This window comes from Lottia gigantea, assembly GCF_000327385.1.
Source record: "Lottia gigantea unplaced genomic scaffold LOTGIsca_68, whole genome shotgun sequence".
Classification (NCBI taxonomy): domain Eukaryota; kingdom Metazoa; phylum Mollusca; class Gastropoda; family Lottiidae; genus Lottia; species Lottia gigantea.
The window spans coordinates 132,132-150,995 of record NW_008710315.1 but is presented as its reverse complement, the minus strand read 5'-3'; the positions used below and the strand labels follow the sequence as shown (position 1 = coordinate 150,995).

At 34.7% G+C, this 18,864-nt stretch overlaps 1 protein-coding gene across 1 annotated transcript in view; it reads right to left on the bottom strand.

The window, feature by feature from the left end:
- Positions 1-17,279, bottom strand: part of Sytalpha — a gene marked incomplete at both ends in the record, with an annotated part of 46,377 nt that extends 29,098 nt beyond the window's left edge. The window contains one exon of the mRNA XM_009065198.1: positions 16,880-17,279. Within this exon, the coding sequence (XP_009063446.1) occupies positions 16,880-17,279 (400 nt within the window). The remainder of the gene's footprint in view (positions 1-16,879) is intronic.
- Between the last annotated feature and the right edge of the window lie 1,585 nt (positions 17,280-18,864).

Genomic DNA, 18,864 nt, shown 5'->3' with positions numbered 1-18,864 from the left:
CACGCGACCATGACGTTTCCATTCTTAATTTCATGATACATGTATGATATATTGACCATTTTAGATGGGCATAATAGAATGTAAAACTCCATTCCATTTCTGAGGGTAGAAAATTAATTAGTTCCATTACTTGATTAAATTGATATCAAATGTTTACATCGACTTTTACAATCACATCAAAAGGTAAAAGTTTAATCGAATGTTTCTCATATTTCTAATACTTTTATGATTTTTTTTCTTGATCTGACCGTTTGATCTCTACAACAAGCCAGGTCCAATCAATATATCACTACGGCTTGTTAAAGGCACATTACCCCATATATTTGTTTAGAAAAAAGTTGTTGTAGAAGTTAGTTCTCTTGAGATAAAATTATTAAGAAATTGATAAATTGGCTAATGTTTATGCAATATTGTATTAACTGCGCGTTTCGTTCTCGGTAGACACCGGGTCAAATTAGCTTCCAAGGCCAGACAAATCAAAATATTTAATTGTATCTTTAGATCCACCTGGAATAACTTGCCTGTTCACAAATGAAAGATTTGACAGCGTCATTCGATTTGGGATTGTGTTACTAGTTAGAACATATGTATTGGCTTAACCTTTTTCTCATTAGGAAGTGGTTCCCCGACTTCTGCTCGTTCAAGTGGTCCAGTGTTACATCCATGCACACACAGGTGGATACAGGTGCCAGTACGTCGGTGATGCAGCACGGAGGGACTGTCAGGGAATTATGCTTTAAGGCGCGCGTTTCGGTTTGATTTTGACCGGGAAAGAGACATAGCACATGTTTTACAACTGTTGTTTTGGGGGCATGATTGACGTTGACAACCAGTAGCGTACCAAGCCTAGGTTATTGCCATATTAAACTTTTTCCCTGTCTGCCCCTCGGATCTGTATCAGTGATAGTGTGGGAATGGAGTGTTGGGCGCCGGGTTGAAATATCTGTTTCAACCTAATACGGGTTTGAAGCCGAAACCCTAGGCAATGACTCACTAGTATCCACTAGTATCTAGTCTTTCGAATGGTAGTCTAAACCGGTGTCACAATACGGGCTAACCAGTGGAATTTAAGCATATAAACACATACAATATATTCCAATTTCAACCAATTATGCGGAATGCTTCCTTTAAACCTGATCGATTTCGTAATCAGAACAAACATAGAAATCATTAAAATAACATGAAAATTGAATCGAAATATGACAAATATGTTATAATAACATATATATCGACATAATGAGTTCACGACACATGTGGTACATCTGTGGTATGCCATAATCCCATTTCCGAATCCAGTTCTTTCAACCATGATGAGTATTGTAATATGTGATACTTATTTTCAAATTACAATTATCGCTTTTCAATATAGATTTGAGTTCAACGCTCTATTGTTTTGCGTCTTGGGTTAACGCTATACCGTGTGTTTTGCGAGAATTTACCGATGCTCCCAATACTTGTATTTCATTTTGAGAACTGTTAGCGATGTCTCCAATACTTGTATTTCATTTTGAAAACTGTTAGCGATGTCTCCAATACTTGTATTTCATTTTGAAAACTATTAGCGATGTCTCCAATACTTGCATTTCATTTTGAGAACTGTTAGCGATGTCTCCAATACTTGTATTTCATTTTGAGAACTTTTAGCGATGTCTCCAATACTTGTATTTCATTTTGAGAACTGCTAGCGATGTCTCCAATACTTGTATTTCATTTTGAGAACTATTAGCGATGTCTCCAATACTTGCATTTCATTTTGAGAACTATTAGCGATGTCTTCAATACTTGTATTTCATTTTGAGAACTTTTAGCGATGTCTCCAATACTTGTATTTCATTTTGAGAACTGCTAGCGATGTCTCCAATACTTGTATTTCATTTTGAGAACTGTTAGCGATGTCTCTAATACTTGTATTTCATTTTGAAAACTGTTAGCGATGTCTCCAATACTTGCATTTCATTTTGAGAACTTTTAGCGATGTCTCCAATACTTGTATTTCATTTTGAGAACTGTTAGCAATGTCTCCAATACTTGTATTTCATTTTGAGAACATTTAGCGATGTCTCCAATACTTGTATTTTATTTTGAGAACTGTTAGCGATGTCTCCAATACTTGTATTTCATTTTGAGAACTGTTAGCGATGCCTCCAATACTTGTATTTCATTTTGAGAACTGTTAGCGATGTCTCCAATACTTGTATTTCATTTTGAGAACTGTTAGCGATGTCTCCAATACTTGTATTTCATTTTGAGAACTGTTAACGACATCTCCAATACAAGCATTTCATTTTGAGAACTGCTAACGATGCTTTCAATTCTAGCATTTCATTTGAGCACTGATAATCCAATACTAGCATCTCATGTTGAGAACTCTTAACTGGGAACTTTCGAGACTTTCATAAGTGGTTTTAGAGATGCAGTTTCTGTGATAAGAAAGTTTCAATAAAGGAAAATGTAAAGGAATTGACTCCTTGATTTTATAATAATTGCACGAAAATACCCTTTAGATATAGAATTTGAGATTACACACAAGATCATTACAATGACAAGCTGTTTCCGAGCCTAATCTAAATTTAATGAAATAATCTAAAAAATGCCAGACAAAAATTGTTCAGATATTTAAAAATTATTCCCATCATGATTATTTCTGTATGGTAATTACTGTTTTTAATACAATGTATTGAAATAATATTTGTTTATCATCACAATATTGATATTGCGGCAGACGTTCGAATGAAATGTTGATGCCACGAACGTCGACATCAGCAAAGTATAATGGTGGATTGCATACGAATGAATATCACGCACGGTGTGTGGGAACAATGAAGTGGCGCTTGATTGGAGAGTTCTGAAGAGGTCATGTCTGTTTCAATTCTGTCCTCAATAGAATGGTACCGAAGCGGAATATGTCGCTTTCAACAATTTCTCATTTATTTCCCTCTCCATAATTCTGTCTGTATTTACATTTTTTTTCGAACGTCCAGAACTCAGTAATGGAGTAACCTGGTGGAGAACCTTTCAAGGGTTTTCAAATGGCGGAATAATTTCAATCGTTGGCTTTAGTCAACTGTAGCACAACTACGACTTCATAATCGTATCCTCCACTAATTGCCATCAATTGCGCTTCTGGCACACATACAAACTGGTCGTAGACATATAAGCGGACGTGTTTTCAATGATATGCTTTGAATCGAACGTCAACCTGATCTCGGCTTGAAATTCTAAATTTGTTTATTTGTTTTAAGCACTGCCTATGTGATCACGAGAAAAATGAGATATCGATGATGCAAGTTTGAGTGGTTGACATGGAAAACCGTTCAAATGGAAAATATACCAAAGCCCTAAGTGCGAACGTAAATATCAATTAATAATCTAAAATGATTAGACTAATATATGGCAAAAATTCCATTTCATTGCACACTGCAAGGCATCGCCCGCAGTTAGTAACCCAATCGGGAGTAGAAGAGTAGGACGTAAAACTGCAATGATTTCATTTTAGTTATTTCGACATCACTGTCAAAACAGCTGCTTTTGTTTTGTTTTACAATATAGATACCAGATGCCAAATGGTTATAATTGTGTATTTAATTATTCCGCCAATATGTTCGTTAGAAAAAAAAACATAGATATTTTTTTTTCTCTCAATAACCTGCTTGTCCTACTCAAGTCTATTTTTTCCAAGAATTCTTATAATCATGTCGTTCTGTCAATTCCGTCGTGGGTTAAAATTTAAAAATGATGGAAAAGAATTGATTTAAAATTCTACCCTGACACTTTCTCTTGGGGATAGCAAACTATATCCAGATTTAAAACACATGCCACCATGCTGGGAATTTAAGAATAGAATTTCAATTGTCTTAGAGATCATCTCATCCTGCTGACAATGTGACGTTTCTCTTCAGGGCAGCTTTTCGGGAAACTGGAAATGTATTATCCCATGTTGAATTTAAGGTGAATGAGCTCGAGGAATTGAATACCACTATTTTTGTGAGATGCAACGAACCAGGGGTCAAAAATAACAGTTTAGAAAGGAGCGCAAAAACTACAATTCATCACAGATCGTATGTCAAGCTAATGAACAATTTGGCTGCGCATATAATCAGGGGCTGTGATTGGCTGTATTAGCTAGCGTACAATCCTATTAAGTCGTTCAAACTTTCATGATACAAGAAAGGTGACTGTTACTGTCAAGGTATTAGACGCAGTTCTTAATAGCTTGACATTGTGAAGATGTACAGATAAATACTGCAAGGAGCTTCAAGATTCATACTATCTCAGGAGTTAAATTTACAGTTGTGTTCGGAGCTGCACTATTCTAGTTTTACGTCCTACTTTTCTGCAACACGTGGGCTTGAAAATCTTTATGAGGATCCACAAACAGCGATTCGTGCAAGGAGCCACCTATACACTCCACAATTCAGGTATACAGAACTACGCCTTTAATTTGTGCTTACCTCTTGCTGGAGGCTTCAAACAATAATAAATTTATTATACCAACAAAACACTTGTGAAAATTTCCCTATGGGCCGACATGGTCTGGTACAGAACACATTTTCTCTTAATGCATATTGAACCTGGCATAGATCATCAGCAAAAAATCTGAGTTTAATTTATTCTTAATGAATCTATGACATACGGAATGACTTAGTTTAAATATAACACCATTCTCATTAGCTCGTGTTATTCCTTACTTTGACGTTATATTACTTTAGGCTTATAGCAAGCAAAGAGATGAGAATCATTTGCCACTGAAGCTTTTTAAAAAAGCTTTCTAGAAGCGGATTTCTAGATTAAGTCTCATGTTATATAGCATATTATGCGATTAGTGACACTAATAGTTATCGAAAACTTAGTTTCAGTGGAATTGCAGGAACCATGGATGTCTGATTTAAAATTTGAATGGCGCAAATTGATGCTGTCAGTGTCTCCGATACACATACAAATTCTGAAAACCTCGTAACATAGAATGTGATGAAGTCAATTTTTCTACTAATGTAGTCGGAACTGCATTGGTAATGGCTCAACTACCATCACCTTAAGTGAGCTCTCATTCCCAGAAAAAAGACACAAAATTAAAAAAAATGTACCTATCGAAAAGGTCAACACAAAAGTTAAAAAATGGTTCATAATTTAATAAGGGTTCTACCATGGGCAATGTTCTGAGGTCCTTTTTTCAGTTATGACTGTCTGGGGGCACATATACATGCAAATTACTAAGACCTTTACATTAGAGGGCAACATAATACCGATGTCCGACAGTCTCAGTTAGGACATTAACAAGCAATAAATTGACTTACAGAGGAGTCTCGAAATGCAGGAGAGCATATGATAAAAAGAATCAGCAACTGTGAATTGGGTTATATATTTCAGAAATATGAACAAGCAATTTATGTATGCACATTCAACTTTCAAGATAAGCCAGAAACAAGAACAAAATTAAATATGGCAGATAAGCAGATATTAGGGATCTTATTGTTGATCATTCAACAAAACAAAAATAAAATAAAATATAGAAATAAAAAGGACATTCAAAACTTCACGGCGTTTCCCCGTCTTCTTTAGCTTAAAAACAGACATATGCAAAAGTATAGGATGCAATACTCCATTTCATTGCAATATGGATCCTTTATTTTGAAAGATTGCACTGCGTGTAGCCTTTCCAAAGAAACTATAAAGTGAGACTACATCTTGAAGTAATAACTGAATCGGTAAGAAAATTGGAATGTGGGTCTTAATCCTATCTAGTAATAGGCGTCGGGGATTATCTGGGGGATTAGTAGGTTATAGCTAGGTTAGAAGGATGAATTACCGAGAAAAGAAGATAAGTACCGAAAACATCATTAGTATTTGATAATAGAAAGAAATTAATTAAATGGGAATTGCTGATTTGGCCAATGAAGAAGGCAACACATTTCAGTGTGCAATGAAGGAGATTTTGTCAGAGGAGTGGCACTATAAATAGCGCTTTATAGAGTTTTAAAAGAGCACTATGTCCTATAGCTCGGTCACACCGGAAAGGCGTACTTACTGAGCTGCTTACGGCGAATGAAAAATTGCTAAGAGCATGTTAAGGTCCCCATAAGTTTAGTATAAGCGTTAAGAAAGCGTCACATATCGTGTAGTGAGGGCTGTGGTCGCAAATAATCGCTTCGAGATCGCCACGGAATCAATAATATCTTTAAACAAGCGTCGTGCACCAAGCCCATAGATTTTTTCAGAAACGCGAATCGGGAACGCAAATCGGTCGCATATATTGCAGGTTGATAGCGATGTAGTTTCTCGCGATTTCTCTTGATTGCTGGTGAAGTACATTTTGAGTCGCCGTAAGATCGCAAATGATCGCTGTCCGATGTGACGGGTGTTTAGCACACAATAGCTTAAAAACAGTCGACCTCATACCGTGAGTTATGCGACCATGATGTGTTTTGAAGCGTGTGTCAGATCGCCAAACATTGGCGTTTGTTTCGTTCACAATAAACGCCGTGGCTCGGCGAATAGTGGCGACAACTGCACTATGTCTGGTGTGTCTTATAGTTACCTCAACACGCTTTAAGCCAATTTTCCGCTGCAGTAGCATCGCAGTAAGAACGCCTTTCCGGTGTGACGATGCCTTTGATACTTGTGCCCCCAATTACAGCAGATTTTCATCTGTAGAAAACAAAGATAATAAGACACTGTTCTACTTTCCTATTGATTATTGATGGCAATTATATCAATTATATACAAATACTTATGTAATGATATTGACGAAATGCCATTTTCACAATTAGAAAAAAAAGAACGTCTTGAGCTCATGTGGGGGACTGGAATTGGCAAAAAGAATAACACATGGTATCAACGTCAGGGTTTTTTTTTTCGTGCTTTTTTGCATCCTCGATCTGTCACAAATATTATTATTTTTTTTAATTATGTCCAGTAGCGAATGACATACAAAGTTATAAGAGTCAAGGCGGTTCATACATGTTCAAAACATACGCCAAAGTTCGTCAATGAACGTCTTGAAATCGAGAATGTCGTTTGACAAGCGTTGTAATATCTCCTTGGGCGGTTTAAAAGCGTAGTACACGCATGGCAAAGATGCTGCAACAACGTTAGAAAGCAATATGGTTGTATGAATTCGAATGTTTTCAAGTTTGTAATTTTTAGGGATTTGTTCTCTAGTTTGACCGCGTCCTAGTACAATCACAATGCTCAATCACAATACTACACTTTTATTTATTGGACACTCATATGGAAACCATTTGCAAAATTAATGGTTGAAAAACACTTCTCACGTTTTTCTCTTCTAAAACCAATATTTACCATCAGTATCCAGAATTTGGAAGACAAAGGTATGAAATAATATTTAATATTATGATGGGATACCAGCGTGGGCTATATCGATAATTATCTTTCATTCGAAAACTAAACATTTTTCTTTCCTCTTGTCTGCACACCGAACTACGTATGAATCTTACTTGATAAAAACACACATGAACGAAGTTCACAACCGTTTTGAATCACTTCCTCGAATTAATAAGTCTGAATATATTTTTTAGAAAGCCTTTTGTATTCCAACTATACCTTCAAAACACATCTACAATTTAAGAAATGGCTTTTAGTGTTATTTGAAGGCTTTGTTGAAATACTATGACCTTTTTTTAAATTCGACTTAACCAGTCGTGGTAGTGACTCAAAATGGCTGTGAACTACGTTCGTGTGTGTTATTTCTATGTAAAAGCCATACGTAGTGTCACCTTATGTGGTTTCCGTTGGCTGTTCGAATTTTGTTCTTTTAGGATCTTGAAGTTTTTGATATTTAATTAAATATAATGGTGAAACACAAAACTGGTCACATTTATTTGAAAACATCTTCTTGTAGCCTTTCATTGCTGACATTAGCGATTAAAATTTCCTGTGACCAACAATACAAAGGCTTGCCAATTTAACTCTTTCCAGCTTTTTGTTCTGCCCTAATCAAGTAATGGAAGCACAGCAAAAAGTCTAATTGCCAAATCATATATCTTGTCAAAGAAAAAACAATATATTACATTAGTTCAAGGCACAGTTCAGTGAGCAGCAGATAGTTTAAGTAACATTTCATAATACAAACATTAGGTTTACAAATTACATTCATTCCAAGTCACGATATGTCAGCCTAATTACAATTAGATCAAACTTTCAATCCGTAGCTTTTATTTTTGATGTAGCCACGCCAGTTAGGGTCTAACGACAACCCTCTTGAACGTTCTTCAAATTAACATTTTGACCTAACTCGATACGTCTGCTTTAACCAATCAAATTTCTATCCTGTCTTGTGCTGGCATTTTTTTGACGCGGCGTTTATAAGGATAGCTCAAAAGGTTAATTTGACGACCTTTTCGGGGGGCTGTCCTTGGACCTTATCTGAAGTGGCTATATTAAAACACGGAACAGAAGTTTTGCATAAATGCAATTGGCGATATGTTTGACTATCAGAGAATACAAGTGGACCAGTCCAGTCATTGTAAAGCGAATTTTGATTTTATATGCCCACATTTCAATGTCGTTGTCTGTCCGCCGTTCACATTGTATTGTTTGTGAAAGTGACAGAAAATTCTAGATTTGATCCGATTTTTGACAAAACTGGGTATGCTTGTGTATTTTGATAAGATCTCAAAGTCTCTAAGATTTACATCATCATTTAATTAAGCTTATGAAGGTTTACGAAATGCTTTTTTTTAAAAGTTAAAAGGTTAAAGCTGCGATGAAATTTTTGCATCAATAGTTCATCGCACGCCAGCGTTTTAGCGACATTTTGATACGCCATTTTTCCCTACCTAAATCGTCATGGTGTGACCGGGACTTTAGATATTAAACCATAAGACGACCATATCCGCTGAAACGGCTTCTCTTGTTGGACACTGTTAACAATACTAATTCATAACAAAAATACCGGAAGTGTAGCCCATGACAACAGACTTGGCTACTATACTATCTTGCTGAATTGAATCGGCAAGAACGACCTCCACTGCTGGTTCAATCTCGAATAAATGGACAGTAGACAAAATGCGGTTTTAAAAAAAAAACTGTATTGGCTTTTGCAGCCTTTGAAGCAGTTAATGACAACTTTACTTTTAATGAATCAACAGGAAAGTGACTGTCACTGCTGGGCCATTCTCGACTAACCTTTCACAACCTTTGACAACAACTTTTGCAATATTGAATCGTCACGATGGACAGTCACTTCTGGTCCATTCTCGACTAAAAAAAAATTATTAAAAAATATAATTACTGGTTATCGCAACCTTTGAAGCAGTAACTGACAAGCCTTGCTCTATGGAATCGCCAAGACGGACTGCCACTTCTGTTCCATTCTTGATTGAAAGGACTGAAAACAAAATGCGTTTTGAAATATATTTACTGATGTTAGCAGCCTTGGAAGCAGTAGATGACAACCTTTGTTATATTGAATCAGCAAGTTCAGCTGGGCCATTCTCGACTAAATGCTTTCAAAATATATTTAGTGGTTTTTTGAAGAAGTAACTTTCTGCCATTGCTGGTCTATTCTCGACTAAAACCAAAATGCGTTTCAATATATATGTACTGGTTTTCTCAGCCTCTGAAGTAGTAACCAAAACACTTGTGAAACCATTGAACTTTTAAGCTTCACGATCGATTTCTGATGACACGATTCCAAAGAAGAATAAAAAAAGGACGGAACTTGGTGGGGATTTCAAAAGACAGAAACAATAGCTGGTTATTGATAAGTTATTGAAGACCTGATTAGAACTGAAGTATTTATCACACGTCAGCGAACACCATCACGTTTTATTGAACAAGATTTGCAAGGCTTTGTCTGAAGAGGTCTTTAAATGGAAATAGAAAAGGAGTTTTACATCCTTCTGTTGTTCCGTCTTGTTGTCTAATTTAGTTTCTTATTATGCTCAACTAGAGTTGTATACGTTCTGATTTTAGATTGTTTTTGTTTACTTTGAAACAATACGTATGACACTATTCAAGTAAATCAAAGACACAGTTCATTCAGTTCTTCGCACTCCTTGTTTAGGTTTTATAGTTTGAATGTGTCCCCTGATAACTATTCTTTCGAAATCATATTGAACCATTCATAAGAAAAATATGCTACATAACCAATAACATCCTACTTATGTGAACTTAAAGAGACAGATGCCGTGTTGACAAATCCAGTCGAGTAGTGGCATTTGATGTGCAATAGATTACACTAAAAAAATATCTGTTTTCGGAACTGTTCTGAGGCCAGGTGGTCTCGGAATAGTTCTCGGGACAGAACACATACAATAAAATCTGTTGCTTCAAGAAACCGTTGTGATAGACACGAAACGAAGAAATATTTTTGGGTAATAATAACAGATAAGAGAAACACCACAATTGTTAAATACATCAGGGCAGAATGATCATCTTTTCTTCAAAGCTGCTATTACGACTTCTTCCTTATCTTGAATACGACAGTGAGCAGTACTCGTGGATTATATCGAAATTGCCAATATAATAATTATCTTAAGCCTTTAATGGAAAGATATAAAACGATCATTATGAATCTTTTGTGTTTTGTCATTGACGATAAAATAATAAGGTCGTTTGGAAATGTACTGAAGGGAATATTAAACGCAGATTACCAAAAGTAAATCGTATTTGAAATATTACCGGCGTCTGATAAACGCTTAACTTATCTTTATTAAGGACAATTTCAATTGCAATATTTCAAACTTTGAATTAGTTTACCTAGAAAAATAACATTAAACACCAGTTAGTGGAGATATCAATAACTCAAGGACTAAAATTTGTGAAACTTGCATAATTCCTTAAAAAAATTAATGTATTTATGATATGTCTTTTCTTTATATGGCAGTCTCAATAAAAGACGAGTCGTCATTTTAACTTCCAAACGCAGATAATTCTGAACACACATGATTTTGAAGGCTGCAACTTAGACGGTAAAATTTGAACACTATTGTTAATTAGCTTGGTTATAAAAAAAAATCCCGTTTCTGAGACAAAAGTACCATTGGCCAAACGGAGAGCGAATTTGTCCCTTTAACATAGCGAACCGAGATACTACACAATGAATGAATAAATATAAATACAACAAGCCATTCAATAATAGAAGCCAGGAACAACAAACTGTTCATTGAGGAAAGGAACTTAATGCAACATGACAGCTGGCTTATCCAATTAGTCCTAAAAGCAAGGACATATCGGATTCCCGCAGCGCCTTGACATGATTAACAATTATAGTGAAAGAATGGAAAGGTCATCTTGGTCACATATATATCTTCTAATTATTTGGTTCCTTCAGGTATTCTGACTTAAAATGGCTGATGAAGCCTCGGTGATTCAGTGAGTTAGACGCTTGCGAGAGCTACAGGCTGCGCACGTAAAAGAGCAGACTATTGCCACTGTCCTGGCAAAATTTCCCTCATTGCACCCTACATGGTGCAGAAAAGTAGAACATAACACTTCATTCATTTCATTTTTTCTTAAATTGGCTGAATCGGCATACCTAGGGTATACTATTTTGGTTGCTGGTGTCATTACTTCAATCTATAATGCAATGCAATAAATGGATTTTAGTTTTCCAGTCATCTGATTGATCAATCACTAAAATTAATTTTAAATTTAGTTCTAAAATCTTGAAAAGTTACGTTATGTGAAACAGGAATAAGGTTAAAACGTACATTTAGACTGGTTCATATGGTCTAATTACAGTTCGGATTATTCATTTCTGTCGAACTCATAAGCCGATTTGAAAATGTTCCGGAAAACTGTTAGCTACCATTTTCCATAATAAAGACTTGAGTGAATTCTTATGAAGAATTATCGAAGACCCACTCAAGATTGTTCAATTGCCAAAAGCAAAACCAGAAAGATTTCAAATCGATTGTTAATTCTTAACCATTACAAGGAGGAAATAAATTCATTTTCGACCATAATTCCATCTCCCACGCGGAAATATTATTGATAATATTTTTAAAAGCACGCTTTCACATGTCTGTAGACAGACGGAGACGCTCTCGAAAAGATGACTGATCGTGAGTTTTTAACTCACAACCTCAAAAACACAAGAGCCAAACCAAAATGAATGGCATAAAATATTACAAACCACAAAAAAACCTAAAAGTTTTACTAGAAGAAACATTATTGCGGAAAAGTGGTTTGCTATTTACATTATTTCTTTATAACATGTATGTAAAACACGTTAAAGATCGCTCTACAATAACTAGAAAGAGTGCCTCTGTTTAAGCCTACCATGGACGTTAAACTCCACCTGCAGTTGATCAGCACAATTATTAAATATTAATATCTGTCTAAGGAACAGGTTTTAATGTAAATCTAATAAAAACACTTTTCACTACAGGGTTACATAACCCTCCAGTTCCCTAAATATTACCAAAAACAAAAGCATTGAGGTAAACCATGTAATTACAAAAATGGAGATGGTTTTGCAGATGTGCCGTTAGATGGGCGTGTGAAAGTCTAGTGATTTTGAATAAAACATCTTGCATCATTATGCCAGACATCCCAGCTGACCATGGCTGCCATTAATCCGGGTAAACGAATGTCTGAAAGTTAGAAAAGGTAGACAGATCGTAATGAGTCTAGGTTGTTATTGTAAATAAAAATGATTCTTCCTATTTTTCTCGATAACAGTACGATTGAACTCTTTTTTAAGAGTGAGTAGTCGAATACACTATGTCAGTACAAATTTAACCACCGGTGTCCTTCAAAGGGCCAGGCTGCGTATTCTCTCTAAACGATCCTACAGGTATCCTATCTTAACGATCCTATCCTAACTTGGAAGAGTCTCTCTATCGGCGTCTGAAAGCCAAAGAAGTCACTAATAGCATTCTTGACACTCAACATGGCTTCACGCTTCGAAAAGAAATTAGCGTGGAAACAATCCATTGCTCATATGCAACACGAATGAAACTCATATTCGGCATAACAACGGTACGATTAAGAACGAAACAAAGACAAAAGCATCGTGAAGGTGACGGTGCTTATAGTCAGTACGTTAATTTAGGACTGATTCTAGGACATCCAGCGCTAACATCTTTTTGAGAATAGGCTGCCTGAAACTTGACTTGATAAAAGTCCGACCGCTTGTCGTTCTTGATACTATTATAAAATCTGTGCTGTTGATGAAAAGATTTGTTATTCTTAGTGTGGTTATTCAAGGCCGATTACCGTGGTAAATATGGCGATCCCAGAAGAATTGTACCACCTTTACCCTTCAAAAGGTCAACCTAATGAATTTAAACCGACTAGTTCTGTCTTAGTAGGAGAGATTTGTAGACTATTTTGATACCTTATCTCAATAAAATATCCAACGCACAATGGAACGTGATCGATCATTCCCCGCCATTCTCAGACATTTATCTCAATATAAAGCAAATTTCTCACTTTTAACATTGTAAAGATCCTGGTGGACACAATCATTCTGGTTCTGTTTTTAGTCCAGTCTTTTCAGACGTCTGTGTCACAGAAGACCCGTCAATGTAAAGTGCAATGGCCGGAGAAGAGATCCACCTTTGTTTCTTTAATGGCTTCGGAAGTTTTTTTCTTGTTTCAACATGTTGTTTTATAATGTCTATTAATATGTAGTGTGGTTCCGCTGCACTCCAATTAGCCAATCTGGAGCAGAAAAATAGGAAACAAGTCTCGGTGTCTTTTCATTCTCGCAGAATTAAAAAAAAATCAAATACGCTTGGCATTATTCACTTCCGGATTGCCACAGCAGTTAAGGAGAATTCAGTTATATGCTACCGACACGTGATTTGGATATAAAATCCTCATCAAGTCAAATGTGTTTTAACGTTACAACACATTCATTCAAGATAATTTGATAAGAAACATGTATTTTTAGAAATATGAACTTGGATGTTTATGAGTGTTTGTATAAATGGAAACCCATCCAAAAGATCGTTTTCAGCAAAGTTAATCTGGAGATCGATTACAAAAAAGTAGAAAACAGTGCCCACTCAATAAGACGTAAAAAGTATGCTTATTTATCAAATTATAATATATTCAATAAGTAACACCCGTAGACCTTAACGGTAATTAAATAAAAATGTCCACATAAAAGCTTGTATATACATGTGCATACTTTGTACTTCATAGATAAATATTGTTAAAAAAATAAATGTTTTATCGATGTTCAATCCATAATGATGTCAATCGCTTTTTTTGACCGACATTCATCTTTTTAAGATGTGTTGCCCTTTTTCAGTCTTTCAAATCGTTATAAATGGAATCTGTCATATCAAGAAATAATGATAGACAACCTCATGTCGTGAGTAATATCCTGTTGAAAATGAGAGAAAACACTACCAATCTCTTGAAATGTCGCAAGAATGACAGAAATAACGTCCACTCATGCAGGGTTCAGAGAGTCAATCAAATGGTCGCTTGTTTGAGAGTTTTTTTTCTCTCTATCAGACAACTTATGATTTTAAAATCCTATCAAGGACATTAAAATAGAGACAGGGTTAGGATTTTAAAATTCAAAGAATAAGCCTTATCACGAAGGACATTAAAAATAGGCAGCGTTGGAATTTAAAAATTAGAAAAATAATTCCTTTGCCGAAGGACATTAAATATATTACACAACGTTAGGATTTTCAAATTTCAAAATCAAGTTCTATCACGAAGGATATTTTAAAATTAGACAGCTTTATGATTTAAAAATCGGGAGAGTAATTCCTACAAAGAAGGACATTAAAGATTAGACAGCGTTATGATTTTTAAAAATGGAAGAGAAAGTCCTAAAAGGAAGGACATTAAAGATCAGACGGCGTTATAAATTTAAAATTGGACAAGCAAGTCCTATCACAAAGAACATTAATGATTAGACACAGCGTTATTAGTAGGTATTAATGGTTGAATATGTATACATATATGTAATTTGGTACAACGACGACATACAATAAGCCTGTTTTTGAATCCCTTTCAGTTATGAATAGAATTTTGGTTATTCAAAAAAAAAAATCACAGCCCAATATCAGAGAGAAACTTTCAGCCTTGATCTGGAAGTTGCAATGAACTGGTCCAGGCAGAAGTACTCAGTGGTTTAACCAAGTGATAGCCCTTCCACGAAGTCATCCTCTTGGTGAATAGATAACAAGATTTTATACCATGGGCTGTCTTTCGAAAATAAACTGCTCATCGAAGTTAAATTTCTATTGCAGGCGTTACATCAGAACAATTTTTGCTTTTCAAATAGGAAGTGGGTGGTTAACTGCGTCTTAAAGCTTAAGTCGATATAAAATGACGATTCTTGGAACATAATACACGTAAACGCTATGAGTGTCACGGATACACACAAAACGAATTAAAAATAAACTAGCAAAAAGTCCCTAGACTATATCCCTTGTGAGTTAACAGTTCATCAAAGTATTTTGTTTTTGCTTTATGATCAAGGAGAGTGAAAAAGTCGTTGTTATTTGTTTGATTTGCAGAAGACTTGCTTTTGACCCGACTTTTTTTTAAGTTTATCAGAAAAATGCGTCACAACATTGTAAGCGAAAGATGAAAGAATGCATATACACTTGTATATTTGCTGTTCTACGATTTTTTTCAAATATCGGTTACAAGATTTGAATTCCAGTACAACTTGTTTTGAATTTGATAAATACATGATTTTCCAATGTTTATGTTTTTGAATATTTTTACATAAATTACATGATTGTCCAATGTTTATGTTTTGAATATCTTTACATAAAATACATGATTGTCCAATGTTTATGTTTTGAATATCTTTACATAAAATACGTGATTGTCCAATGTTTATGTTTTGAATATCTTTACATAAAATACATGATTGTCCAATGTTTATGTTTTGAAGATCTTTACATAACATACATTATTGTCCAATGTTTATGTTTTGAAGATCTTGACATAAAATACATGATTGTCCAATGTTTATGTTTTGAAGATATTTACATAAAATACATGATTGTCCAATGTTTATGTTTTGAATATCTTTACATAATATACATGATTGTCCAATGTTTATGTTTTGAATATCTTTACATAATATACATGATTGTCCAATGTTTATGTTTTGAATATCTTTACATAACATACATTATTGTCCAATGTTTATGTTTTGAAGATCTTGACATAAAATACATGATTGTCCAATATTTATGTTTTGAAGATCTTTACATAATATACATGATTGTCCAATGTTTATGTTTTGAATATCTTTACATAAAATACATGATTGTCCAATGTTTATGTTTTGAATATCTTTACATAATATACATGATTGTCCAATGTTTATGTTTTGAATATCTTTACATAACATACATTATTGTCCAATGTTTATGTTTTGAAGATCTTGACATAAAATACATGATTGTCCAATGTTCATGTTTTGAAGATCTTTACATAATATACATGATTGTCCAATGTTTATGTTTTGAATATCTTTACATAAAATACATGATTGTCCAATGTTTATGTTTTGAAGATCTTTACATAAAATACATGATTGTCCAATGTTTATGTTTTGAAGATCTTTACATAACATACATTATTGTCCAATGTTTATGTTTTGAAGATCTTGACATAAAATACATGATTGTCCAATGTTTATGTTTTGAAGATCTTTACATAAAATACATGATTGTCCAATGTTTGTTTTGTCATTAGCCGCAAATGAGAAAAATAATAATGTTTGTGTCATCACTTCGAGATTTAAAATTTATTAAAGTTTTTGATAAAACGATTTTTTGAAAAGATTTTCAAATGTTCGAATTAAAACAAAACAATTCCAATTCATGCATTTTTTAAAAAGATTACGCGAATTAAGGAAGTGTGCAGTTTGTAATTGTTACTTTGCTTTTGGCATTGCTATAAACATATAAAAAAAATGTCTTACCTTCATCGGAGTCCTGTCTCGATAAAGACGGTACCAAGCTTTGGGCACGTTTACGTTCCAGCACATTTGGTGGTACCCAAAACTTTTCACTGGCATCATTAGTTGGTGAACTGGGACTGGATCCCATTTTTTTGACGTAAATCATCCATTCAGATTTTAAGCTACTAGATCGCATACCACGACCGCCTTTTCCGGACATTAGTCCCGTTTTAGCTCCTTCTGACAGTAACGGTCCAAGCGTACCGCGATCATATTCCTCGAGTAACGTCCTCTGATACCAATTGAGTCGATGTCTTTTGGTGCAGTAAATATAAACCACTATAATAGCGAGCAATAACACCACAGCTGGCACGGCCACATACACTGCGATGAGGTAGGCCGAAGGTGACGGTCGACTCATTTTCCTGATTGAGTTACCTCCCTTAACAACAGGTACCGCCTTCTTCCTCGCGAGCTTCCCTAGTAACGTCGATGTTGAAGAGATAAAAGCGTTCAATAAGACATTATTGGGGAATGGATGGTGTTAAGTGGTCTATTAAAGCCGAAGATGTCACTCTGCTAGTTCTAAGCTAGTCTTATTGTGTTTATCACACTATGGCCGGTATAATGAAGACATATCGCTAGCAATTTATAATCCCAATATAATAATGGCTATAGAAGCAATCTGAAAAGAGAGAAGAAAAAAGAGAATAATATATTGATTTTGAGATCTGTTTATTGACACTAAAAGTCTTATCTGTAGTTAAATCCTGTCAATCATCTTCATGTCTTGGTAAATCTCCACTTTCCTTTGTCCATGAACTGGAGATTTCATCAAGTCTTCAAACAAAGCAATTTTAATTAACAACCCATACTATACACTAATATTTCGAATGGAAATTTACCTTGAATTTTAGAAAGGATTTTGGTCAAATTGGTAAAGGTTTAAACAGTGATAAGTGAGGGTTCGACTAAAAGTATAAACTTGGCATCAACCATGGGAAGAAATTTCCTTATTTTGTTTCGTGACTTTAAATTTTTCATTTAAATTACATGTGTTCTCGTAGACTTACTGACCCGAACTTAAAAGAAAAAAAGAAATATAAGTCGAGAAACGTTAGAAGAAAAATGAAAAGGCAATTACCTTTGTTCTTACAATATACGGTAAGTGTGTTATTACCCTAAAGCCATCGTACTCATTACTTGTGATTTGTTTTATGTTAGTTTTTTTCTCCTGTTCATTACATTGTCCAGAATTTGCTGTCGCTGTTATTTTCGAGGGGAATAGTGGCCAAATGAGAGGTAATATCACTGGACACTGATGCCCAGCGTTCCGATTTTGTGTAAGCAATAAACATTTTCATTATCAAAAAGGACGTAAATTATATCTGAAAATATTCTTGAAATATGCTATTTACATCTATGAATCTTTTTTGATCAAACTGAATTTGCTTTAAAAGGTTTAATTAAAAACGAAGTGTAATAATTGTTCAGAAAGCAGCTTCAACAAATTGAACCTTTTGAATAAGTAGATGACATTTCTGTACAATTAATCGTTTTATTTGCTTAAATCCACACAGCAGTTTTTGAACAACTCCCTAAAAGCATAACGAAAGTTTAAGTAAACCTTTAAAATAGTTTCGAAACACCTGATGGCACTTCTCTTCGGAGGAGTCCACTTCTATACATCCTTTGCTCTCGATTTTGCCATTCTTTGGACGACATTCTTGCTTAACGGGATTGTCATTTCTTGTACGGATTTATATTCCAAAATTGGACACAGTGCTATATCTATACCCAGAACTTTGGAAAAGCGCATGGCTTCAAGATTTCAAAGTTTTCAATGAGAGAGATACTTTCGATCAACTGACAACTGCATAATATATTACATACCACGCATGTGGCCTCAACATCTTTTAACATCTTTTAAAACATCATAAATCTTGACAGGCTGGTACTTTGTTTTAATAAATAATGAATCTACAAGATTATTACTATTAGATAAA